Genomic DNA, 27,650 nt, shown 5'->3' on the forward strand with positions numbered 1-27,650 from the left:
GGCACAGTATGGCTATTCTTATGTTCTCCCCAAACTCCTGCACCTCTGCCCCAGTCACAAATCCTTTCTAGACCCTTTTACCTCTCCTACATCCCTCCCCAAAAAATCAGAATCCTCTCCTGAACCCCTACTCCCTCCCGGACCATGCATTCCAGACCCGCACCCTAATCCCCTGCCCCAGATCACAACCCCCTCCTTCAGCCAAACTCCCTCCCAGACCAACTCCCTCCCACTCTCCAATCCTCTTCCCTGAGCTCCCTTCTACTCCCAGCCTCCATTCCAGACTCCGCACCTCCTCCATTAACATGAAAGAGTGTAGCCCTTGACTACTTACCAAATTCTTGGAATGGCCCCCTACAAAAATTGTCCACCCCTGCAGTAGTACGCACTGGTTACTTTATAGGAAGATTTTTAAACTTTCTTTTTGGATATATGGGGGGGGGGGGGGGGAATATTTCTCATCTATGTAGATGTACTTACACCTATTTTACTCTCACTTAAAATCAATTTGATAATTCATTAGTATATGCAAAACAAGGATTAAATGGGTTTAAGAGCATCTACATTAGGGGGCATCACTTATTTAACTACACAGATTTCAAATTAATTTAGTTAAGACTGTAAAACTTGTCTAATATAGACAATGCCTAAGTATTAGGACACAATTGCAAATATTAATATTTCCCCAATGTGCATCTACATATTAATATAATTCCACAATAAGTCTGCCCATTAGGGTTGCTTCATTTGTGTCTGATTCTCTCTCAAAAATAAAATATAAAATTTCCCTGAGAAGGTGTGTGGGGAAAGCCTACTGAGAGAATAGATGAACCATTTAATGAATGTCCTAAGGCTAGAGGTTTTGTCTACATGATTTTCCTGTGGAGAATATTGGTGTAGAAAAGAATCGAGTACAAGGAGGGAAAAAAGCTTTCCAAAAGGCAAAGAATAAATACTACCTGAAGGAGAAGCCAAGCGAGGAGGCACCATGGAGAGAAGAGTCTGGGGGAAAGAGGCAGGGCAGGCATGCCCAATCTTCAGAAATCAGAAAGATGGCTCCCCAATTAACTCCTACAATCATAGTATGTGTTTTAATGAAGTTACTGCTTAGCTAGAAAAACATTTTTCTTCAATAAAAAACTGTGACCAATCAACCTTTACCCCAAAATCAACCATTCTGCAGTATCTATTTGTAGTTTGGTAATCCACAATGTGAGCTACAATACATATGCATCCATAAGGCGAGACGCTTTTTATTTAGGGTTGCCAGGTGTCCAGTTTTGAACTGGAAAGTCCAGTATCTGAACTTTCTGTTCAGGGAAACAAATTGAAAAAAATAGAAATGTCCGGTATTTTCTAAATAAGATGTACTATAGATTGTGATGTAATGTAAAGTGTGTCCGGTATTTCTGTTGAAACCATCTGGCAACCCTATTTTTATTGAAAGTGATTCTTACCATGTTAAAAGGACAACATAAGAGGTTCCTAAGTTGCTCCCATCATAGTTACTCCAGAAGGAATTCCGTATGCGCGCGCGCGCACACACACACAAATTTCTCAACTTTCTGCATATTGTATTTATAAAAATAACAGAAAAACACAAGCATTATCAAAATAACCGAAAAATGGAATTCATGTCCAAACACCTGTCTGCGAATGTATGTCACAATACAGACAACAAAATGAGATTTTTTTTAAAAAGTGGTTATGACAAATAGATTCTTTTCTAGGCATATCAGCACATCTATATAGTTCCACAGAACAGATGGCAATACTAATATTTCCATGTATTGCCAAGCACAGATGACTTTAAGGCTATTTCTACATAGGCAAGAATAACCCCTGGCTGGACTCAGTCTCATAGAGCTATTGCATTGCTGCACAGACTTACAGGTTTGGAGTATAGGCAGAGCTCTGAGACAGTCCTGCCCTGCAGGGTTCTAGAGCTGAAGTCTACATAGCAATGAAACAGACCCACAGCCTCAACATCAAGACCTGGAGTTGGTGGACATGGGCCAGCTGTGGGTTTTTCTTTGTTGTGTAGACATACCCACAAGGGCAGCACATACTTTGGAGTGAAGTTAGGCCATGATCTGGCATAGCACTTAAACATTAAATGCCTGATTAAACAAATATAAAAAGCCTCATCTTGACTATTTTCCTAAGTTTAGCTCTTCTTATACCTCGACATACTTATGGAGGTCTGTCTATGCCCGTATTGCCTCCTGTCTCAGATGTACCAATTATTTTGTTCTTCTCGCTTGGCACTATTAAGACTCACAAAATCTGGAACCCGAGTCAGCCAGCCAAAACGGCAGCATTTCTGCACAGGGTCCTGGCATCTGCCATCCTATCCTAACACACACAATTGCTTCAACAGTTATCCCCATCTACCCCAGTTGAACTTACATTTCTAATTAAAAATGATTGAGATGAAGTTCATAAGGCACAGTTAAGGGTAAAATCTATCTAAAGGAAGATGAGAACACTTACTAAAGATTGTTACATCATTGCGGTACCAACTGAGTCTTGTCATGATGAAGGTACAAGCCCACATTTCCAGGCGTTCTGATTTATAGAGAAAAGACTCATATTACATTGCTGGTTACACACAAAGGCTATGTCTACACTGCAGGCTTTTTGCGCAAGAACACTTGTTCTTGCGCAAAAACTTGCAGAGTGTCTGCACTGCACACGCGTTCTTGCGCAAGTAAATTTACAATAAAGTATCAGAAAAGAGGGCTTCTTGCGCAAGAGTTAGTCCTCTGCTCACGAGGAATAAGCCCTCTTGTGCAAGAAGGCAGTGTGTACAGGCAACAGGGGTTTCTTGCGCAAGAAGCCCCTATGGTTAAAATGGCCATCAGAGCTTTCTTGCACAAGAGAGCGTCCACACTGCCATGGACACTCTTGCGCAAAAGCACATTGCAGTGTGGACGAACTCTTGCTCACAAGAGTTCTTGTGCAAGAAGCCTGCAGTGTAGACGTAGCCAAATAGTTTTCAGGTATTGCTTCAGCGTAATTACATTGTAATTTATTTTAAGTTACAGGCTGGATGCCCCTGGTCCCGAATCAGGCAATTTGCTAAACCAGGGGAGGTCCCCTGCCTCAACACCTCTCTCCACTGACAGCTCTTTCTGGCTCAGGTCCTGGCTTTGATGCCACTGACTTCAAGGCTCTCAGCTGTGCTACCAGCCTATTCTCACCCCCTCCCTCTCCTGCTACTCCACTACTGGCAGCCAGCTGTGCCACCAGACCTCCCTGCCCCTGGGCTCTCTGGTCCAGGAACATCCATGGTCCTGCTGGACTATAGAGATTGCTGGAACAGAAAGTCCCAATTTAGGGAGGTACAACCTGTATTACTGTCTACATCAGTGACTCAGTGATGGCTTTTCATAGTTAATTTTAACCATGATCTTTTCCCATATGTGTTCTTCAAATGCCATAGAGCTCCTCAAGTAGAAGGTAGCAGAACAAAATAGGTTTACCATAAGATACATGGTTATTTAAATTTCATTTTTTGCTTTCTGACCTAAAACCCAAAATAAGTTTTAGCCTCTTCTGAAACTGAGCTCGACCACTTCCATCTAGCTAGTTTTTAAATAAATGAATTTTGCAATATTTGCATTGAAGTTTTAAGAATCTGAATAAATTGAAACATGATAAGCAGACTAACATACCTTACTGAAAAATCTATATTAGATCAAGTGCATTTTCACAAATTGTTTGGGTCTCCTCTTAGCATTTACCTCAGTCCACTACATAACTGATTATAGGCTGCTTTATTCAAATGTCCACACTCAGGGCTGGCCTGTGCCATTTGTGCCCCCCAGGCGTGCGAAGCATACTCGCCGCCACCCCCGCCCAGCCCAGCAGTCCTACGCAGCGCTCCCTACAATGGGGCGCCCCGGGCAGTAGCCTGGTCAGCCCGTAGCTTGGGCTGGCTTTGTCCATACTCCAGGTTAAGGATGTTAAAATTCAATTAATCAGATAATCGAGTAGTCGATGGAAATTCTCGCTCAATGGAAATTGAAACATTCAGGCTCATGCTGGTCCCAACTGCTGCTCCTCTCCCTTTGAAATTTACAAGAGCCACAGGGCACTTGTACATTTCAAAGGAAGAGGCACAGAGGGGAAACTGTGCCAGCGGGGGGACTGCTTCACTTATCGACTAATCAAGGATACTGAGGGGAAACTGGCTTTTCAGGCGGCTCTCCCAGCACTGGCTCCTGCTCCCCTACCCCTGGCTGCATCTCTCAGAGGCAGCAAGAGGGGGGAAGCAACTAGTCAAGTTCCTACTTCGCTACCCGATAAGCACTGGGTAGTCAACTAGTCACTTACATCCCTACTCCAGGTGTAAGTTTAAAAGCAACAAGGAGTCCTATAGCACGTCAGAGACTAACAAATATATAGTATCGTGAGCTTCTGTGGGCAAAACTCACTTCTTCAGCATCAGCAGACGGCAGAAACAGCTTTCAGTTCAGGTGAATTCAATTCTGTGTGAAGTACCAGACAGAAAGCATTTTAGAATTAAAAGGAAACCAGAAGGAAGACAAGATTAAGTTACCTACTAGCTAAAGTTTTATCCCTACATGGTACTGAGAAAAAAGTATCCCTGCAACTTGTGGAAATATCAAATATTCAGTTAATGACCTGGTACTTTGCAGCAAGGCTAAAAGTAAAACCAAGTCAGCAGGCTTGGAAGACATAGTTGAGGTATTGGCACTAGCTTATACAAAAGGCTTATCGCAAAAATCAAAACTCAAGCAAGAATCGTATCACCATTCTAGAATCCAGCATGTGGTTTGCTGAACACAAGCAGTCTGACAGGGAAAATTGGCTTGCAAGACATCTAACAACAATAGTTTGAACCAGGTGAAAAGGAGCATTTAGCAAAAGCACGTTCATGGTGGACAGATCACTGCAGTAATACAAGTATCTTTTGTTAATCACTCACAATGAGCCTTACTAAGGAAAGTGAATGCTTTATCCTGTCCGGAAGACAAATTTTACAATACACCAGCCATACATAGCTACAGAGAAGCTTTTCTGCAGTACCTACTCCCCAAGATTAAAATTTAGACCTCTGAAAAGACAGAGGGAAAACTGTCACAACAGGACCAAATGGGTCATGTGGATTTTATAGTGAATGTTCAATTATAACACCAAAATAGGACTCCAAGAAATGACATACACAATGGCCATGGAAGAAAACTGGTGCAGAAAACTCGCATCTGAATCGAAATCATATGTAATTCCTTCTTGGCAATTGCATTTGTCTGAAGTAATAAAACAAGGGCTTTGAGAAAATAAGGGTGCTGTCCGATCACCCAGATTAAACCCTCGGATATTTCAGCAATTCTCGATACTTAAATATTATTCATCATACTGAACACAAACTATCATGTCAAATCACCCTACTCAGAAAGCTCATTATTACGAGTCCTAACCAAGGCAATCCCAATACTATAATCTGATCAACCACCAGGCAGGAAGCTAACAAGAAGCCATTTTACTTATAAATACATATAAATATGTTCTTATTCACCTTCTGGAACATCACAGGCTTCTTTATTAAAAGAAGGAATACAGTAGAACTTCCGAGTTACAAACACCAGCCTTATGAACCGAATGGTCAACCACATACCTCATTTGGAAGCGGAAGTATGCAATCAGTCACAGCAGAGAGAAAGACAGAGACAGACACTACACACACAGAGCAATATTGTAAAGTACTGTGTTAAATGTAAACTGCTAAATAAAGGGAAGTTGTCCGTGCTTGTTTTATTTAATTTAAGATTAGATATCTCAGCATTAGATATCAGTAAAAAGCATGGTCCATAGCCTATCAGCGTGTATAAAAGTCTGCTGAGAACAAGCTAAAAATTACAAGTGATAGATCCTATTAGAAACAAACTGTGGACATTACTTTTCATTTGAAAGATGATCCCTCTGGCATGATCTTGTAAGATCCCTTTTCAGGACTAGGTTTTCAGTATGAAGCAAAAATAGCCAGTACAGAAATTACTGCGACTCTATTATTTCCACAGTTCGAGTCATTAAAAAGCAGCTCCATTTAGATTTGCTGCTACTTGCAGTCATATAATCACTTACAAATATTAAGATAGCCATCAGGAACTTATAAACATGGTCATGAACCCCTGATGTTTCACAAATTGATAATCTTCGTGGCTAAATTTTAGTTGGCCAGTGAGGGGAGAAGAAATACCATGAGTCCACTACATGCCACGAATACGGACAAGTCAAAATGAAATATTCATAGGCCATTCACAAACCACCCACAATTTTTAAAAAAAAAACTATGTCTGAAATATACAGCGTACTAATGATATCAATCTCCATTCTTAAAACAAAGCCAAATTTAATTGAATTTTCAGTTGAGAGAATGTAATTGACCGCTCCAACCATTCATTACATATAGGACAGTTGACCCAGCATGAAAACGCTCACGTTAAACAACAGTATTTGATGAGTATGGAACATGAATGTGTGTCTCAATTATCTACATAGACCTTACTAACCAGCAATCTGGTCCTGGGCAGGTGAATAACCACCTCTGGAGAACTCAGGGGCAATTACTCCTATTACTATCATGCCTAAACATTTGCAAGGTCAGGATTTAGGCTATTTTTTATATTTAAGTATTCAAGTATGCAGTTTGCTCACTCACTTCTTACATAACACACACTACTTTGTTCCATTTCATGGCTTTCCAAGTAGTATAATCTTTCATTTAACTGCTAGTTAATTATATATAGCTGAGCAACTGGATGGTGATGATGATTGTTTTTATAATCTCACCTGAATATTCTATTCCTGCCTCTTCTACCAACCCACTTACCCCATTTTGCATATGGGAAAACAAGTACAGAGTGTAAAGCAATTCCCAAAGGTAAGCTGTGAGATTCATTCCTTTTATTACATCAATTTTGAAGTCCTCCAAATCTTCAGTTATATGTTGCTAATGGGGAGTGGGTGGTGGAGCAAAAAGTATTACATTCTTCCCTACTGAATACAACTCCCTCCCCTTGGAAAAGACTAAAAATTCCATTACAAATTATAGATATTTTTAATCCTTCACTGTCACTTATAGATTTAGCTGTAGTTATGCAAATATACCATACCAAGAGAAATTATTTCCTTTCAAATGCATCAAGCTATTTCACAAAATTGCCTAAATCCTTATATAGCAATTTCTAATTTCAGAGGGGGCAAAATGCAGACATCAGCAATATTTTTAAATAAAACAGGCATGAAAGGCACAAGTAATTTCATATAGAGAATTTACAAACAGGCTAGCAATAGCAACAAGCATGTCAGCAGGTTTTTCCTCCCACATCTAACATCCCTTGGCCTCCATTATCTCACACAAGTTGCAAAGCGAGTGACTTGTAAACAGACACTATGACTTTCCAAAACAGTGAATGTTGAGAGAATTGCCAACTTTAACCTTGAAACTGAGAAGCATCCACAAGGAGATAAGCCACAAGCTGAGTTTGGTTTAATTTTTTTAAATTCAAAACAGCAGAAAAATGTATCAAAACTAAACTTGTTTACAAACTCTGCAAGCCAGCAGCCTGGATGCAATGCATAAATCCACAACATGTCAGACAGCATTCCAGAATAATGTGGCAAAGAAAGAGCAGAAAGACTTGTCTGTTCATGGGAAACAATTGGGTCAGTTTGCTGGCAAGCCCTTTAGACTCCTTTACATTTAAATAACCAAACCCGTTATTCAATGCCAAGCATCCTCTATAGTTTTATATACCTAGATATTGCAAATGAGGCACAAGAAATGTCCCAGTTAAGTACCTACACTGTTCATATATTTCTGGCCATCGTATGTTGGTTATGTCTTATTGCTCATTAAACACATCCTGTAATAAGAGTTTGTTGTTTTTGAGCGGAGGCTGGGAGAAAGAGGTTGCGGCAAGATGCTCAGGAAGATCTTTTCTAAAGATAACAGTGCTGCTCCAGGATAGTTTTTCAGGAAGAATTCAAGGAGTGACAGAATCCTGCATTCGGGTACTCCTCAAAGTGGCTCAGTGCAACCTGCTGACCGAGAGTGCCAGTATTCAAGGACAGGTTTCCCCCATGACAGTGCATTGCACACAAAGGCATTGCTGTAGCCTTCATTTGCCACTGTATCAAGCAGGAAGGCAAGGAACATTTACAAGTTGTCAACAACGAATTAAAGTAACAGATTCCATAAGAAGTCATGTCCACATATTTTTACAAAGTATTTCAATGTGATTCATAGCATTCAGAAAGTGAAAAAAATGTTATGAATAACCAGATGCTTTAATGGATTAAATACTGACTGGCCTTTAACTCCCTCTATATGGAGATCAGGACTGACCAAGTGACCAAAACACACACCATTCTGCAGCCTCATATACATTCCAACTTTTTTTAAAAAAAATGTGTTGTAAGTCTATTTAAACATTTACAACATGTTCACCGTCATTTAAAATGTAAAGATACATCTGAGAATGTCAGTTGTGAAAAGTGTTCCCTTTAAACATTTCCATCTATGGATGGAATAAGTTCTCATGTGCACTGAGGCAAGTGCAAATGTGCAGCACAAGTAGAAACAAAAGAACTAGCTGTGGGTACTCTTTCTAATCAGCTGGGCAGCGCTTGATATAGTGCGATCACACAAGAAGCCACTTATAAGTCCATTCCATTATTGGCCTCTGCCTACACTTGTCAATGAGATACTAACAGTGTCTACTGTAATGGACAATTCTATGATTGACACTGTCCAGTAGGAAAAACTGAGAAACTCATTTCACACAAGCCACAAAACAACCATGATATAACTGCCAATTGCTACTTTTGACCCAGCTCAAATCTATAATGGCCTAATGATGAAAGTTCTCTCTTTCCAACCACATGAGTCAGTCTGCTCCCTGAACTTTCTTTTCAATAGCACCCAACTATAATAGAACACATGAACAAGTTGAATTACCACAACTTTAAGTCCAATAAAACAAGTTTTACACAAAGGACACTGCTCAATTGAAGCAAAAACACTTGATTGTGAAGAAGGGATCTGTCCAAATGCAAAATGATTGAATTACTAAAAGGCTGTACAGCCCTCACCAAAACTACTTCCCCACTTCCACCATGTGTAAGCATGGCATTGTTCCATTAGACATTTAAAAGGACTTCAGGACTATCTTCCTACATTTAGAGCACATATGCAGCCATGCAACTATGGGTTCTATATATAAACCCATATGTTGTAGAGCTTCCAACATAACTGCTCTAGAGATAAGAACTCAATTTTCAGCACCACAAGACATAGAAGCACCACATTGGTAGATTACAAATATAACATTTTCAGCTGTTATTCTGCACATAGCTGACCTATTAGCCATGTCATTTTCCAACTTTCCTCAGATTCTGACCTACTGACATTTTAAATACACAAACAGATCAGTGGAATTAGAAAGACTGACATAGCAAAATTAAAAGACTTTGGTGTTGCCTTCCCATCCCTGGCACACCTCTTTCTGCCCTCCCCCCCCTACAAAATAAAAATGGAAGTCTTGGAAATATGCATGCAACCTTAAGTGTTTTATTTCCAATGAAAATACCAAAACATGGTCAGAAACCTTTGCAGAAGCGAAACTATATATTAATTCTGATTTGGTACAGTAGTGCTTTAAGAAATATATTTTTAAAAAGTCTCTTGCATAAGGAAATAGTCATTTTAATTGTACGAAAAAGGTTAAATCAATAATTTGTTATAACACCACAAAAAACACTATTTAAAAAGGAGGACACCATGGATAAAAAAATAAAGGAGCTTTAGAAATGAAAGTGTTCCCCTAATTTTACACTTGCTTTTACTGATACCCTGACATGAAAGCACTGCCGTATTGCTTCCACATGCACAGCCCCAGCACCCTGAGAACTTGTGCAAAGTCACTGCACAATGTTACAAAATAAAAATTCTAAAATTTGATCCGTCAGCTGGGGGGTGGCATAGTGGTGGGGGGGGGGGGGGGAATTGATCTTACATTCAGCTACCATTTCATGTTCTACAGCATTTACATGGTTGGCTTAGATAGTTAATCTATTGTACCAGTATGTCCATTTGAATACCCCTCCCCACATAGCAAAAGCCCCTTCCAAAACATCAAGCTCCCCACTAACCACTCAAAGGAAAAGCAATTAACATTACAAGGTGAGTAAAAATCAGTCAGTCCAATAGTTCAGTGTGCAATGGGGGCAATAAACAGTATTTCACATACAGACGAGGTATGAATTGCCTCACTTTGGCTAGTTATTGTTCTCATCTATTAATTCAGATATCCAAAATCAGCTACTTAACACGAGACAAAAGAATCTTGAAAAATATTTCCGGTCCTCATGGATAAAAATTGCTAGACTTAAATGACCACTAATATTCCTCCGTAGATCTCAAACCCATATATCACATCAATATTGCACAAACGGTATGTATATAGACACATTTCGTATTTAGCACTAACCTTAGAAAAGCTGCATTTACTCCTCTTGGTTAGAAATCATTAACAGTTTTTGGTAAAATCCCTTTATGTGCTCTTCCAGCTTGCTAATTCAAGCCTTCCATTAACACACTCCATTGCAGATAATTGCAGACAGCACACGCTCCCCTGCTTTTGCCCAGTCCCCAACACAGCAAGGATAATCACATTCCAGCGGGGAGTGAACAGATGGTGGATTCCATGGTAACCAACTCTCCTAAGGCTATTGGTAGAGTATGTGACTACCACTTATTGGGTAACAATCACTCTTTGTGCTTCAGCCTCACAAATGCCTAATGAAGGAACATATAGCTTCTAGCATTCACTGGGCATGCCTAAGCAGGTCTTCTGCCATTTAAACAAGGCACTGCAACACAACAAATGCTTTCATCTGGATTTAACCTTGATAGTGGCTGTGCGCCCAATATTTTGGGCAGGTTTAATGCTGAAGCACAAGATCACACAAAGCTCAACTTGAAGTCTATTATAAATCGCTCTCAACAGTTATGGACACATGTAATTACATTCTAGATTTATTCTTCAACCTTACTGATTTCCAGATGGGTTAAGTGCAGTCAGTCTTTTTTTTCTAATTAATTAACTTCAAAACCATACTAGATTGAGATTTACATTATGTCACTGGCAAACAAAACAGGAGAGAGAGAGAATTATTCTATCTGGTGAAAAACACTAGAAAAACAAATGTTTAAAATGTAAATATTCATAAAACAAAAAAGTAGCAGTGTAAGATAACTAAGTTAATGCTAATAAGTTAATGCTAATATGGAACAAAAATAATCATCAGAACAATTTGCCAAAAGATTTATTTCCACTGGAAAAGCTTTCATACCTACTCGGTTGGAAAGCTTGCTGCCTCTTCTGGAACTACTATGCTTTTGAAACTAAAAGTACTCTATAATCTCGGGTTTTAAGAAGAATATTGCAGTTTCTTGTTTTGTTCTTAGAGCCTCTGCTGGGTTTTCTGCCTCTGCATCTTGTGACACTAAAGCTGATTCAGCAGCCAAAAGTTCTCTACTCTTTGTATTCTGACTGCCTGTGGGGGCGTGTCTGAAAAGGGCTTTTTGTACTGGGTAGTGACCATACACCCATCTAGCAATAAGCCCACACTGACCCACATTATTCTAACCAAGTGGAGCATTCTTAGCAACAACCTTAGTGGCATTATCCTGAGGACAGGAAGAGCAGGGAAGTGTTTTTTCAAGAACAATCGATAGCAGTCTTGCCTACAGAGGAGAAAGAGCCTTGAAGGCATAAGTTAAGGCTTTAATTGCATACTGTCCTCATTCAAAATAAGAGCCCTATTTAGTGAAAGAGCACACCTGTCAGTTTACCAGAATTTTGTGGGCAGGATCTGTTTACAAGTTCAGCCTTTCACAGTCAGGCCCTCCAAGATTCTGTCATTAATACTTTACAATGCTTTGGAAAAATTTGCAAGGGCAAGTCAAACTACCCAATATCTGCATCCATCCTAAGCATTACGGAGTGTCCAACTGACAGATTTACTAAAAAAAATCCCCTCCTTCCCAAACTATACTGGTCATATCTTTTACTAGAGTAACCCTGATGCTGCAGCACCATTAGCAATTCCTGTAGCAGAATGAAGCCCTCTATTGGAACCCATTGTGATAAATTTCAATTTTTCCCTGCAGACAATGCTATGTACAGTGAGATCACCTAGTGCTGCCCCTGTGTCATTCATTCCTGGATCCTCAATTCCTTTCAGTCACTGCACTCCTCAGCTAAATAAGCAAGTTGACCGCAAACAAAGCTAGAGTTATAATTAAACATAACTATTGCTTATAATTGAGGTTTGGGTAGCACCCAGAGACTGCTAGAGAGATTGGAACCCCCTTCCCATTGTTGTAACCACTTTACAAACATGTAGTAAGAGAGGTGCTGCTCCTCAAGAGATCAGTCTAAATCAGGGGTGAGGAACTTTTTTGGGTTGGGGGCTGCTGACCTACAGGAAAAAAAATCCATTGGGGGTCGCATACAAATGAGAAGCAAAGTGAGAAGGGGAAAGACACTCCCCACACTCCCTTTGCACACCAGAGCCTAGGGAGGCCCAGGCTAGTAGATTGGGTGTGCTCCAGCCCTGTAGGTAGGTGGCAGGGGGCTGGAGCATCAGTGTGGGCTTCCCAATGCTAAGCCTCGGAGACCAGATCCAGGCAAGACAGTTTGAATGACAGGACTGAGGTTCTCCACCCCAGATCTAAATAGACAAGAGACAAAGGGTAGGAGGAGAGAGGCACTGGTAGGTTAAGTGGCTTACTTATAACGTCACAGAAAATCAGTCACTAAGGTGGGATTAGAACCTAGGCAGTACATACTGGCTCCCAATGTTAAATAATGTCTGAAAAGCTTTACAAGTGGCATTGAGGTTCAGAGGCACAAAACCACACCTGATATTTCCCCTCATTTGCGTAGTCCCCGGACAACTCTATCTGCAAATTCTCACCCATTCCAGTTCCAAAGCCATGAAATGTGGGTCAGAATGCTGGAAAGCAGGGGAGAGAGATACCAACTATTTTATTCTTATATTGGCAGTATATTCAGATGAGCACTGGGTAAGAGGAGAGCTAATGGGCAACAACAAAGTGGTACAAGTTGTGATACAAGTAGATCCTGTCACGGAGAAACTGAGGAAACATCGACTGAGATGGCGAGGACAGGGAGCTGACAAGACAAGGGGTGTGTTAGTCAGAGTACAAGACCTAGTAGTCCCAGGAAAAAAGGACAAGGAAAACCCAGAAAAACGTGACTCAAGAGACTGAAGGAGACAAAAAAGGTCAGTGTGTCAGTGAGAAAGACTCACTCATCAAGAAAATGTGGAGACTATGGACTAGGCTGCTGATGCCCAACTAATGAAGCAAAGCAAAGGCAAGAAAAAGGGATGGAAGACTAATTTACATCTGTGTTATCCGAACACCTCAATCTGATGCATTTTATCTTCCCAACACTATGACGTAGGATACCATTACCAGCATTTAACACCCGGGAAACTGAGGCAGAGAGGCTACAGTACCTTACCCTAACTCCCACAGAAACATAACAAAGCAGGTAACTGCACTCAGGTCTCCCAAGTCTTAATCTACTGCTCTAATCATCCTTCCACTCCAACTCCCAGTGCATGTGCCACCTCAAATAATGGCTAAAGATCCCCAACTCGCTGAACATGGAAGCGATTGGTACCAGCTGACTATCATACAGGGATTGATGCTGGCCTGCAGGATTTCTGGAGGGGTGGGGATGGTTGTTTTGTTTTTTGGGTGTTGCTTGGGGGGGGGCACTGAGGAGGGTGAGAAGTGTGGATGGAAACTGTAGGACTGCCATTCTTCTCTGGCTGTAAGGAATTGAAGTTACACACACATACATACTCTCTGATGCCATACTAGAGAGACAGCAAAGTCATCACTATAAGAAAATCAGAGGAACTGTATTGATGACTATATTAACATAGAAGCCACAATGAAAATTATGTAACTACAATCGAGTGGGGAATCCTCTATGGAAAACACCAGTATAGTCACCACGTAATAAATTAGAAGTTATTTATCAGTATTTCCGTTGCTGGTCGTCTATGTTTATAAATACATTAAATGTTTGTTTATTAAATCTGAGAGTGGCCTAACATACAATGGCCTAACTCTATATAATATATTTTAAGTCCTGAAGAGACTCTGGTTTGTGTTTCAACATAGATAGTCTGAGTTACAGGATAAGAGAAGTGTATTACAGTTATACATATATTATTATTATTATTATTATTAAGCATCTCTTCTTTAACCCAGTACAGGTGGCTAACGTATTAGTCACAGAGACCCTATAATAGTGTTTACCATCTGCTTACTGATGTACCCAATACAACAGTTTGATGCATTTTAAATTCCAACTGTTGTAGGAGGAAAGTGATGCAAAAAGCATCACTGCCAATTCTTTGCCACCCATTGCTAAGCCTTAAAACTGCTTTTCCTAGATGTTTATACGCAAGGCCTTTTTGCACTGCTACAGAGCATGAAGACCTCACAAATTGGCACAGGACAACTTTGAAAGCCTGAAGCTCCTCCACTGTGTGCTAACTTAGTTAGCAGCAATCTAAGCCAGGAAACCAGGCCCTGTTATTTGATCAGGCAGCTACAGAGTCTGCCCCATCTGTGACCACAGCTGTCAACTCTAATGCCAAGTGAGCAAGAGAAAGTGATCCAAAGGGAAAAAAACAACTTCTTAAGTTTTGCTAATAGCAGCAGTAGCTGTGCCAATGAATGAATGCTAAAAATTCTGTGTAGATTTCAGTATGGCAATTTTTACAACATATGTTTGCCATGCTTTCTGCAGTGGCTCACAACCCCAAGTGCCAATCTCAAGGAAGAGATCCCAAAGTATTTGTATGTTCTACAAAAAGATTTCTCCAAATCAGTAACAAGTGTCAACTCTTAAAAGCTCTCTAACAGCCTTACCTTAGAGTCACAAACAGTTCCCATGGGCATTCTAGTTTACCTTGCTACTCAGGAAAGCAGGACTGTGTGATAGATGGTCACTTCACCCCAAAAATAATATTCAGGTTATAATCCATCCCAAAACACTATTCACTTACTACAGGTCAGGTGTACTCAGATCTCAAATCAATGATGATACCTGTAGCCAATGCCATAAAACTATAGATTTATTAACTTACAAAATAAAATTAGAGTAATTTACAAGGTTAAAAACAGGTAATACACCAATGAGTTGCTGTCTTTGGCTTTATCTGTCTACACTTGCAGCATTAAGGGGCTGCTGCAGCAATGCTTTAACATGACAGTGCAGTCCTGGTGCCAGTGCTGGGAGAGAGCTCTCTCTTCACTTTAGGAAAACCATCTGCATGAGGGGTGTAGTTCCCAGCACTGGGAGTCTGTCTACACTGGCAAGTTACTGTGCTGAAACATGCTGCAATAATGGAGGTTCTTCAAGATGACTGCCCTGTGTCTGGATGCCACTGTGCACCTAGATGAAGATTTTTGGTGGCAATGCTCTCTGGTAGGCTTCACACGCAGAGCAGATGGCATGCACGGTGCAGCTACTACACATGTGCAGCCACCGATCCCCTCACATCCCTACCTGGTACCTCAGTGGAGGTCACGCAGGGGTACCTTGGGCGTTTGCCCCTGCTTTTTAAAGGGGAGTCACCCTTACTTGATGAATGGGATCTCTTCCTAGGCTGGTCAGAGGAACAGTCCCTAATACCAGAGACTGAGGGAGCAGCCTTCTCAGAACATGGCCAACGGAGACGGCTGTTGAGGTGGAGTGGAGTGCTCTGAGTCCAAGGCCAGGCTCACCGTGTTCTCCAGGGAAAGAAACTTCAACTGTTGCTCCCCTGGATTTAGCATGCAGGCCATTAACTGCTTGCCCTGCTGGCACTGGACTGTGGTGCATGCCTGTCCCAGGCACTGAACACACTGAATGCCTGTTCAAGATGGGGATTGAGAGCCTGTAGGACAGGTAGCTTTTGAAGCCTGGGGAACCTGGCATCCCAAGGAAGGAAATCTTGTTATGGAAAAAAACACCTTAACAGCAAGAGAAGAAAAAAAATTAAATCTAACAATAACTGATTTAACTATTAAACTGGGGGGGAAAGGGAGCTATACTAAACTACACTAACAATAACAACAAACTATGAAGTTTTTGAAAAAGGCTGGAGAGCAATTGTGGTTTCGACTTATGCCGGCGGCAGCAGAGAAGGAACTGAGGAACCGTTTGGCTGCGTATGCGTAGTAGTGGCACCACACCTGCTCTGTGCGCGCAGCCTACCAGAGGACACGGCTACCAAAAATCTCCAACTAGGCATGCAGAGGCATCCAGACACCTAAGATGGAAAGCCTACAGGGACTCTCCTTGAAGAAGAGTACACAATTCTCATATAGCAGAAAGACATTTCAGCAGAGTCTGTCTCTATGTAGAATATCTAGCGTGAGCACACACAAACGGGTCATGATCATGAATGGGGCCATGATATTATAAATAGATTTACAAAATTATAGCATTGAAGATACGGGTCATTAAAAATAATCTGTTTACTGTCCTGTTTAAAAGAATGTTTCCCCCTCTGTTGATCCGATTACATTGTTTCTGCGGTGCTTCACATTATGAATACACATTTCAGCAACAATAGAGCGATAATCAGAGGGTCAGCAATACCTTTCTTTCCCTCAAGCATGTAAGAATCACATATTGGTAGGGCGGCAATTGCAGAATTGGCAAATAGGAATTTTTATTTTTTCTTAATATGGCAATAACTAGGGTTGCCAGGCATCCGGTTTTGAACTGGACAGTCCAGTATTTGAGCTTTCTGTTCGGGAAGCAAATTGAGAAAATATAAATGAGAAAATAGAAATGTCCAATATTTTCTAAATAAGATGTGATGTAATGTCAAGTGTGCCTGGTATTTTTGTTGAAACCATCTGGCAACCCTACCAATAACCTTTTAAGTAACCTAGAGTAGTTCTCAGGTATACACATGGGGGAGGAACCATAAAAAAAAATCATAAGAGTAGCATTACTTACATTTCCAGTGACTGCACAGAAGAAAATCAAATGCAATGTAAACTGAAGAAATATTGTTTTGCTAATATGAAATTTTCAAACATTTTTCTGCATTGTCGGTAGTCTCTGACTTCAGTATTGAAGCACTATCCCAGTCAAAGGAATACTGAAAGTATTCGCCCCATCTGTATAAACTGCAATGTTGTCAAATACACTATACTAACTAAAATAAGTTTAAGTTCCTTCCACCATCACCTGATAGCCTGCTATGTTACATACTCTGAACCCAAGTAAGGGCTTCACTCAAGAGTTTTGACAACCTCACCGTTCTAATACAGATGCAATTTTTTTAAATTTTAAAAAACTGATCTATGCAAGCAAAAGCCTAAACACAAGTGTAGTTATACAAGCATAAAAGTAGCTGTGCAGATATGGCTTGTTTTGTTTGGGAAACAGTTAACAAGCTGTACAGGCAGTCCCCGGGTTACATGGATCCGACTTACATCGGATCCCTACTTATAAACGGGGTGAGGCAACCCCGCACTAGCTGCTTTTCCCCCAGCAGACCAGGGAGACACGAAGCTAGCGCCCCACCCAGCAGACCAAGGAGACGTGGAGCGGCTTTTCTCAGCAGACACCTCAGCTTGAGAATAAAGGACTGAGGGAAGTGAGGTGTGGGAGAATAAAACTGAGCTCTGGAGAAATGTTTGGCTAGAGTTTCCTCTACAGTATGTACCAGTTCCGACTTACATACAAATTCAACTTAAGAACAAACCTACAGTCCCTATCTTGTACGTAACCCGGGGACTGCCTGTACTAGCAAAAGCAATTTTTTGCCAGTATTAGTTGCATCTCCAGCTGAAGGGTTTGCCAGTGAAGTTGTATCAATAGTTATAAAGGCAAAGCTTTTAAGCACAGGCAAGGCTTTGATTTGCTTCCTTAATCATGAGGACTTAATGAGGCACTGCAACCACTCCCTAACTGCTGATATAGGCAGTAATACCAAATATCATTTCCCATCCCTATCATTCACACAGATGGACCAACAACAGAAAAAGCAGAAAGAGAAAATTCAAATGTTGGTGGCAAAAAACACAGTTTAACACAAGAGAAGAAATGGCAAAAAGCCTATCTATGACATTTTGCTATTGGTGTGAAGATATGGCTTATCCTGCACAACACACCAATATTCTGCTTGCTGCACTGACTTTCCAACCAGTACCAAGTCCAAGTCAGAGAGTCTGATCTGATGTTCAAAGTCCTCAATATAGGGTACGTCTAGACTACCGTGTTTTGTTGACGGAAGTTTTGTCGACAGATACTGTCGACAAAACTTCCGTCGACCAAGAGCGTCCAGACACATTGAGTTCTGTCGACAAAGCAAGCTGCTTTGTCGACAGAACTCCGTAGTCTGGACTCCACGTTACAGGCAATAACACCTTCTGTCGACAGAGTTCTTTCGACAGAAGGTGTTATGCCTTGTAAAATGAGGTATACCAGAGTCAACAAAACTGCTGAGTTCTGTCGACGTTATGTCGACAGAACTCAGCGGTAGTGTAGACGCTGGTATAGTTTTGTTGACAAAAGTCCACTTTTGTCGACAAAACTAGGTAGTCTAGACACACCCATAGTGGAGAAGGAAGGCTTTATTTACCTGAGAGATGAAATCACCCTTCTCAACAACTACATGCCAGCATGGGGGAGAGAACTCACAGGAGAGGGACCTAGACTATGTATCTGACTTCTGCAAAGGCAAAAATGATCACACCGGTCTTATGTCCAACAATATACACAGAGCACATCTATTTGACTTGCATTTCCACTATTTTTTAAACAAATGCCCCCCCCCACACACACACACACACAAATCAGATCTAGAAATTAATCAAGGCACTGGTCCTAAAGGCTGGAAAGCAAGAAATATTTCTCATTTCAAATTCTTGGGGACGCTCAGGTATAATGGCAATAGAGATTATAAATTTACCTAACTAAAAATAACAAAGTAACTACACTATACTAAGATGCGTTAGATTAAAATTAGTTTACTTACAGCCACCCATGCCTTTCATCAAAAAAAACCAGCTAGCGATGTGAACGGGACTTCTTCTTAATCACAAATATTTACCTGTTAATAAGTTTATGCATTTTGGATTTAGTCCATAAACTCAGCACAGAAAGAGATTTACAAATACAATGTGTTAAAAAATAGGAAGTTCTGAATTTCATAGTAGTTGCTAACACGGATGCCACTCAGGAAGTATGCAATAAAAGTTTCAAAACACAGTAAGAGCATTCTAGTGGTGGGAACTAAAGCAGAATTAAAACAACAACAACAAAAACAAAAACTTTACAACTCCTTAAAAAGTACAGTAAAAACAAGTTGTCCATTAGCATTCAGAGAAGCTCTCATACCAGTTCACGCTGTGTCCTGGGCAAATGTATCTCTCCTGTTTTGGCTCTTTAAGTCTCAAGATTGTATTTTTAGGGCAGGACATGATTTTGTTGTGTTTGGTCTCTCTTACTATTGCCAAAAAATTAAAACAGTGAACAGATTTTTATGAAACACTGTGTGTCTAAGAGCTGCATGCTAGCTGATAAGCATTTGTCCAAGAGCTTACATTTAGATAAACAGAATTAGGAAGACCATCTGCAGTGGTTCTATATACGTCCATCACAAAAGATGGAGACAGGAAGTACCAAGAGCCAAGACAGAAGAGACAATCTGGGAACACTAAGTAGATTCCTCTTGGTCTACGAGACTTTCCTGAAATCTAAAAACTCACTAGGGCTACGTCTAGTCTGCAAGCTTCTTTCGAAAGAAGCCTTTTCGAAAGATCTTTCGAAAAAGCCTCTTTCGAAAAAAGAGTGTCTTGACTACAACCAGTACTTTTGAACGCCGCTTTTTCAAAAGAGCACCCAGGCAGTCTGGATGCTCTCTTTTGAAAAACAAGTTTGCATTACATAACGCCTTTTTCCAAAGAGCACTTTCAAAAAAGGCATTCTTCCTCATAAAAAGGTTTTCCATGGTCAAAAAATCTGCTGCGTTCTTTCGATTTACTTTCGAAAGAATGCGGCAGTAGTGTAGATGCAGGGGAAGTTTTTTTGAAAAAAGGCCACTTTTAAAAAAAAACAACAACTCTGTGCTCTAGACACACCCTAGATGACAACTTACCTTACGTACACATCATGCCGAAACAAGCACATATACTACATCTAAAAAATCCAGTCAGTCAACAATGGATCCACGATCTAATTATTTTTCTGTGCTTTTGCCAAGATATCTGCTTGCCCAGAATGTCTATTACACGGCATTTACATTCCTGATTTTTTTCCCCTTCAACTCCTACTAGCTAACATTTCGTCCGACAATGGTACAGAATAGAATGAGTCACTTTTAACACTCAACAAGGAATTTGTCAAAATAAGCAAAACACTTATGCACAAAACTATTTTCTTTCATCCCTTCATGGCAGAATCTTGATCCACAACTTGATCCCTTTCCTCTGTCATGCCCCATATTTAAAGAAACAATACACAACGCCTTTTTAAAGTAACATTTTAGTTCTATAGCTTTTTTTTTTGCTTTTTACAGCATGGACAGTAAATTCTTCACTCTCCCACCTTGGTAATTTTATGTTACTAATTTATGAAAGCAATAGTGTGTGTCATCTGGCACACTAAATAAAAAAAACCATCACTAAAAATACAGCTGTTACGTTTTCTTGCCTGAGTTCAATTTGGTTTCATCAGTGTCATTGCTAGAGCTATTGGTGACATCAACAGGGAAAAGTGATTCCATTTGAAAATGGACAGAGGAATATCAGTGCTCCACCACAATTATCTGAAACAAAATAATGCTTCAGCATCTACTATACAGACAGTTCACTCTATATTCAAGCTTATTTTAGGTCACCTAGAGCATTCACATAAAGAAGGTTGTATTGTTAGACACTATTCTCCTCCTCAGTCCATTTTCATGGCATTAATCTATATAAACCTAGATAGATCGCAACTTCTGCTCTAAGTTTTAGATATAGTCTCCATTGAGGCTGTTTATTATGGTAGCAACTGTAGACCCTAGCTAAGGTGAGGGCCTAATTGTAGCAGGTGCTATACACATATACTAGGAGCGCCTTACTCTAAAAAGTGAAGTTACTCACCTCCGGTGTAGTAACTGTCGTTCTTCGAGGTGGTGTCCCCACGGGTACTCCACTAGGGGTGCTGGGCTTGCCCCAGCGCTGCAGACGGAAGCTTGTCATGAGCAGTGTTTGGCCGGACCATGCATGTGCCGTGGGCTCGCGGCTTTCACACTCTTTTCTGTCACGTGGTCCGGCCCCCCGCCAGTTCCTCGAAACCACCTCGGAGTCTGTAAGTGACAAGAGCAGAGAGAGTGAGGGCTCCGAAGCGGGGAGGAGGGCATGTAGTGGAGCACCCACGGGGACACCACCTCGAAGAACGACAGTTACTGCACCGGAGGTAACTTCGCTTTCTTCTTCGGGGATGTCCCCGCGGGTGCTCCACTATGGGTGACTGCGTAGCAGTAGTTGCCAAAATGGAAGGAGGACAAGGAGCCCCTATTTATCCGCTGTGGAGAGTACCGCAGTGCCACTACCCCATCTGAGTGAGAGAGTAGAGAAATAGAATAGTGCTTAGCGAAGGTCTCATGTAAGGACCAAGTCGCCGTTCTGCAGATGTCCTTCAGAGATACCCCTCTATGAAACGCTGTAGTTGTGGCCATTGCTCTAGTGGAGTGAGCGCGTGGTTGGGACGGAAGGGGTAAGCCTTTCGTTGCGTACGATTGCACTATGCATGAGGTTACGAGATTGGAAATCCTCTGGGAAGATAGGCGTTGACCCTTTGACCTGTGTGCCAAGGAGACAAATAAGTGGTCCATAAGCCTGAAAGGTTTAATGCAATCTATGTAGAATTCTAAGGCCCTGCTGGTGTCCAAGGAGTGTAGGGCCGCTTCTCGTGGTGAGGCATGGGGCTTCGGGAAAAAGGTTGGCAGGATGACTGGTTCGTTAACATGGAAATGGGAGACAATTTTGGGTATGAATCTTGGATGTAATCTCAAGACTACTCCATCCTTACGGAAAATTGTATATGGCGGTGTGGCCATCGTGGCGGAAAGCTCGCTAACTCTGTGTGCAGATGTTATGGCGAGCAGGAAAATGGTTTTCAGAGTGAGGAAATGTAAGGATACAGTCGCCAGAGGCTCGAACAGCGGCCTCATTAGGGCGTTGAGTACTACATCCAGGCTCCACACAGGTGGAACTGGGTCATGAGGTGGGTCCATGTTGATAAGGCCCTTGAGAAATCTTTTAGTCGTAGGATGGGCGAAGATAGAAACGCCATCTGTCGGTGATGTGAATGCTGATACTGCTGCGAGGTGCACCCTGATGGAAGCTAACGCGAGACCCTTGTTCTTTAGGTGCAGTGCGTAGTCCAGTATGGAAGGAATCAACGGACGTATCGGACCGTGGTGGTTCGAGGTACACCAGGAGGAGTATCTGTGCCATTTGTGAAGGTAAGTTTTTCTCGTGGTTTGTTGCCTACTGTGTACTAGGACGTGTTGGACTGGAATGGAGCAGAGAGATTCGAATGGAGTCATCCAGTTAGAAACCATGCTGTTAGGTTCAGCATTTGTATCTGGGGGTGTTTCAGGCGTCCTCGGTCTTCTGTGAGGAGATCGTGGAGAGGCAAAAGGTGGATTGATGTCCACGCAGAGAGACGGTGCAGGAAGGGAAACCAGTGCTGGCGAGGCCAGTCCAGGGCTATGAGGATTAGCGTAGCGCCTTGTCCGCCTTCAACTTCTGAAGGACTTTGAGAATCAGAGGTATGGGGTGGAATGCATAAAGGAGGGGTCCGTGCCAAATCATCTGGGTGAGGAAATAATGAGCAAATTTGCTGGGTGAGCAAATTTTCTGGGTGAGGAAATAATGTGAGTAAAAGCCCCTGTTCCTGAAATCCTTTGGAACTGGCTCTATGGCACCCAAAGAGAGAAGGAGGTCGACCTCTAGTCGGAGGAGGGTCTCGTGAGAGGGGTCCCTGAAGAGGGATGAGGTGGGAGGGGTGGGTGGTGGGATGGCTATGAAAGGGATAGGGTAGCCAGACTGAACAATCTCGAGGACCCATCTGTCTGTGGTGATTTTTGCCCATTGATGTAGAAAGGGCCTCAGCCGGTGGTGGAAGAGCTGGGTCGTACGATTCGTGATGTTGCCTTTGACTGTCTGCTCGCCCTCAACCAACACATCAAACCTGTTGCTTGTTGTTGGGAGGCATGTTCATTCTGCCGGTTGGGTTTTGGTGTCGCTGAGGTCTCTGGCGAGAGCGTTGGTTGTCAAAGGGCCTCTGTTGCTGGTGCTGTTGCTGCCACTGATGTCTGATGTAGGAGCAGTCGTATCTGCGCTGATATGGTGATACGGCGTCTCTTAAAGGGGGGTGTATACATCCCCAGAGTTCACAAAGTTGTTCGGGAGTCTTTAGAGGAGTGTAAGATTGAGTCCATAGTCTCTGCAAACAGCTTCCCCTTGTCGAAGGGTAAGTCCTCGACCTTGGCCTGTAGTTCCTTTGGAACTCCCGCCGCTTGAAGGAAAGAAGCTCTGCGCATAACGATGGCAGTAGCAGTGGAGCGAGCAGTGGTATCAGCGACATCCATGGCTATTCGGAGGGACGTTCTCGCTGATGTGTAGCCCTCTTGGATTACTGATCTCAGGATCGATTTTTTTGAATCAGGGAGATGATCCATGAGGGGAGTGAGGCGTGAAAACATATCAAAAGTATGATTGAAGAGATGCGCTGAGTAATTGGCGATTCTGAGGAGTAGAGTTGCTGAAGTGTATACCTTCCTGCCCAGGAGGTCAAGTCTCTTTACGTCCCTATCGGAGCCCTGTTGTTTGAGGTGGGGGGCTCTAGACCTCTGTTGAGCTGCGTCGACTACTAAGGAGTTAGCCCGTGGATGGGCAAAGAGAAATTCCATGCCCTTTGGTGGTATGAAATATTTCTTGTCGGCTCTTTTGTTGGTGGGGAGAGCCGACGCTGGAGCACGCCACACTTCATCAACCAGTTCCAGGATGCCTTCGTCCAGAGGAATGGCTAGGCATGACCTATGCTGCGGTTGGAGATGCCTGAAAATCTTATGTTGCTTGTCTTTGAGTTCCTGCAGCGGGATCTCTTGTGTGATAGCTACTTGCTTAAACAATTCTTGGAACTGACGGAGATCAGCTGGTGGAGAGCTGTCGCCAGGTGTGACTGCCTCATCTGGAGGAGATGAATCTGGGATGGAAGACTCCAAAGTTTGGTGCACGAAGGAAGTATGTTCCGGCGCTGATGGGTGGTGAGAGGGTAATGGTGAATGGTGCGGAGAAGGGGAGCTGGAGTTGGAGAGCGCCTGCGTGAAGTGTAGTCAAAGGTGGATCGTGATCAGCAAGAATATCTGCTATGAGAATGTCGGGAGTAGCGGTCCTCACGATGGTACGAGCCATGTCGTGGTGAACAGTCATCATGGAAGCTAGAGCGGCTGCAATACTGATAGTGGTACGGGGAGCAGGGCGAACAGGAGCGGAGGTGTGATGCCCTGGAGGAAGCAGGAGAGGCAGAGAGCTGCCTGTAGTGATGCCTGTGATGAGGAGATGCAGCAGCCAGAAACGGGGAAGGCAGTCTTGAAGAGGCATGAGGAGACCCATACCAGTGAGAGGACTAGCGTGGGGATCGGAGTGCTGGCAGAGGAAAGGATGGTGCCGGGGAGAGGAAGCAGGAGCGAGAACAGCTGCGGCGTGGAGATCAGAGAGCAGCAGGGCTCCGGGGTGGTTGTGTCGTGGCATGTGCTGAAGCGCTAGCCGCTGGATTGCTCTGCTCCAGGTGCAGAAAGGCAGGAGCAATCGGTACTGCGCTGGCAGCGGAACGTGTCGGCGCCGTGTAGTCCGGCACCGTGCAGTGACTCAGAGGCGGTGCCGGGGCTGGTGCCGTGATGGTCGGGTCCGAGGCTGCCCTTGGAGCCGGCTCAGCGCTCTGCGCTGGAGTAAAGAGAAGCAGCTGAGCTGGTGCTGCCTGGGGAGCTGGCGTTTGGGAAGCCTCCCATGGCCGCTTAGATTTCAAAGCCGCTGAGGCAGGGGGACGTGGCTTTACATTGCCAGACGTCCGAGGTGTGTCTGCCCGGTTCTCCCTGCCATTAAAGGCAGCTGGCAGGGATCTCACTGGGGACAGACCGCCTTCTTTTGAAGTCCCGAAGTGGGAGAGGAAGCCCGGCGTTTGTGTGGCTGCTGATTAGAGTCAGTTTGCTGCAGTTGCAGGGCTGTGTCAAAGAGGAGCATGCGAAGGTGCCTCTCCCTATTTTTTTTCGGGCCCTGGAGGTGAGTCTTGAACAACGGGTACACTTCTGGGGGATGTGAGACTCCCCCAGGCAATGGATGCACTCTGCATGGACGTCGTAGGCTGGCATTGCCTCCCGGCAGGAGCCACATTTTTTAAACCCAGTCGCTGACATTTTTCCGGCAGCCTGTTTGTTGTTGTTGTTGTTGTTGTTGTTGTTGTTTTAATTGCAGAGAGACAGGTAGTTGTTCAATGTTGATAACCTGGTGGTAATGACTCTGTCCTGCTGTCTTTGTTCCTTTGCTCTTTTTACAGGTTTTTTTGTTTTGTTTTGTTTTTTTTAAAAGGTGAACGCAACTATATACAATGGAGTTGACAGGAGAACAGCTGAGAGGCGGGAGGTAAGAGCGGTATGCGGTTTCTGTTCTTACTCCCGATAGTTCTGTCTTTTGTCTTTTTTTTTTTTTTTTTTTGTTTAATAAGAGAAAGAGAAGGGAAAGGGAAGGAAAAAGGGAATTTATGTACAAGGGGAAACTAGAAGCAGTTTAGTTCCGTGAGTGAGGTAAGGAGCGCAGTTCCAAGCGTCTACAGCCTGAGGCAGTGAAGAGGAACTGGCGGGGGGCCGGACCGCACGACAGAAAAGAGCATGAAAGCTGCGAGCCCGCGGCACATGCGTGGTCCGGCTGAACACTGCTCATGACAAGCTTCCGTCTGCAACGCCAGGGCAAGCCCAGCACCCATAATGGAGCACCCGCGGGGACATCCCCGAAGAAGAATACTACAATCTAAGTAAGCCAGAAATAAAAGTAGTACTAGGTATATTTTAAAGATAAGTTTGAGGAAAAGAGATTAAATAACTTGCCTGAGCTCTCACAGGGCCCTGATACAGAGCTATTAACTGACCCCATGTTCCCAGTCTAGTTCCTTAACCAAAGATCATCCCTTCCACAAGTCCACAATTGACTTTGATCAAGCCAGTTTTTCTACACAATTTGTCTGCCATAGACAAGCAAGACAGCGTTAAGTGTTTCACATTCTGAACACCAGAAATGTCTTCATTTTCCATTTCAGGCTCCCTGTGCTCAGCTGTTCATTCTTGTGTCAGGTACACATTGCCATAGCTTTTATGTAATCTTCTTCAAACTTTCCTTCAACTTACTTTTGAAGAGCCCTGTTCTCATTTTGGTTTCAGTATTGCTTTTTATTTGAACAGGTTGTACCTCTAGGCTAGTCCAGCACCCACAGGACCTGACTGGTGCCAAACCAGAGAATTTGCTGGACCGCAGGAGGTCAATATTGTCTAGCAGCATTACCAACACTTACACTGTTTACTGGGCTCCTAGAAGACATTTAGGGGTTAATTAGAGCTAAACAGCAGCACAGAACATGGAATGGGCCAGGACCAGGAGCTGTAAACAAAGCTAATCTATTGGATTTATTTTCCATTATTTATCTATTCTTTTCACTTGATATCAACAACAACAACAAAAAGAAACACAAAACTGGTTTGTGGGGGGATGGATTGATAGGGATACTTACCTGCAGAAGTATTTTACGTTTTGATTCTTAAAGATGCTCAATGAAAATTCATTTCAGTTGATTTTCATGACAATGACTAACAACCTTGCCTCATCTAAAGCTGGCTACCACAGACTTGTCCTTTGTCTCAGGTTTGTAAATGAGGTGCTGAGATAGTAGGTACTGGGCATTCAGTAGAACTTGTCATCTTTTTACCATGACATCTCTCCATTTGTTTAGTAAACCAGTGTCTTATGGAGAGCGCAGAGCATGTTTAAAATGTAAGGCTCATTTTGTTGAGTAAGTTAAGGTACCCAAGTTTAAATGTTCTGCCTCCATTTTCCAGGGAGAATTTAATGCAGCATCTTTTATGATATCAACAGGGCCCTCCACGAAATGTTCATCAAAATATAAACAAAAATTTAATCTCAAAAGTAGTAGAGTTCAAAACACTTTTTGTGAGGCAGGTCTTTTGATTTAGATTAGGGATGTGAATGGACAACTGGTAAGTATCACCCTTATCAGCGTAACCCCCTTTTTCCTCCTTGGGTTACTCAGGAGTAGGTCACACTCACAAGTGTGCCTGGGCACCTGATGGTTTTAACATAAAAGGAGTACCCCAGTGGTGATGATGTTTAGTTGTGGAAAAACCCTATTCACCCCTTTGCTGCTGTCCCTTGCTCATAAAGAACATACAATGGCAGTGACTCCACCTGGAGTACACACTTAATGGTGTGCCTTGGGAGC

The 27,650-nt window shown here is 42.6% G+C and overlaps 1 protein-coding gene across 6 annotated transcripts in view; it reads right to left on the reverse strand.

The window, feature by feature from the left end:
- FGD4 (FYVE, RhoGEF and PH domain containing 4) overlaps positions 1 to 27,650 on the reverse strand; it is a 183,259-nt gene that overhangs the window by 106,960 nt on the left and 48,649 nt on the right. Inside the window, exon 1 of one of the 6 annotated variants that reach the window (XM_075940356.1) lies at positions 19,201 to 19,344. The exons of 1 other annotated variant lie outside the window; for it this stretch is intronic. Coding sequence is in view for 1 of the 5 variants with exons in the window: in XM_075940334.1 (XP_075796449.1) it covers positions 19,126 to 19,144 (19 nt within the window). In the remaining 4 variants the exon portion in view is untranslated. Of the gene's footprint in view, positions 1 to 10,520; positions 11,302 to 11,385; positions 12,492 to 19,125; positions 19,345 to 27,650 lie in introns of those variants that run through there. 4 more of the 6 variants (XM_075940334.1, XM_075940361.1, XM_006114391.4 and 1 more) reach the window with 4 other exon arrangements.

The sequence above is a fragment of the Pelodiscus sinensis genome, chromosome 1 (genome assembly GCF_049634645.1).
Source record: "Pelodiscus sinensis isolate JC-2024 chromosome 1, ASM4963464v1, whole genome shotgun sequence".
Taxonomy (NCBI): Eukaryota; Metazoa; Chordata; order Testudines; family Trionychidae; genus Pelodiscus; species Pelodiscus sinensis.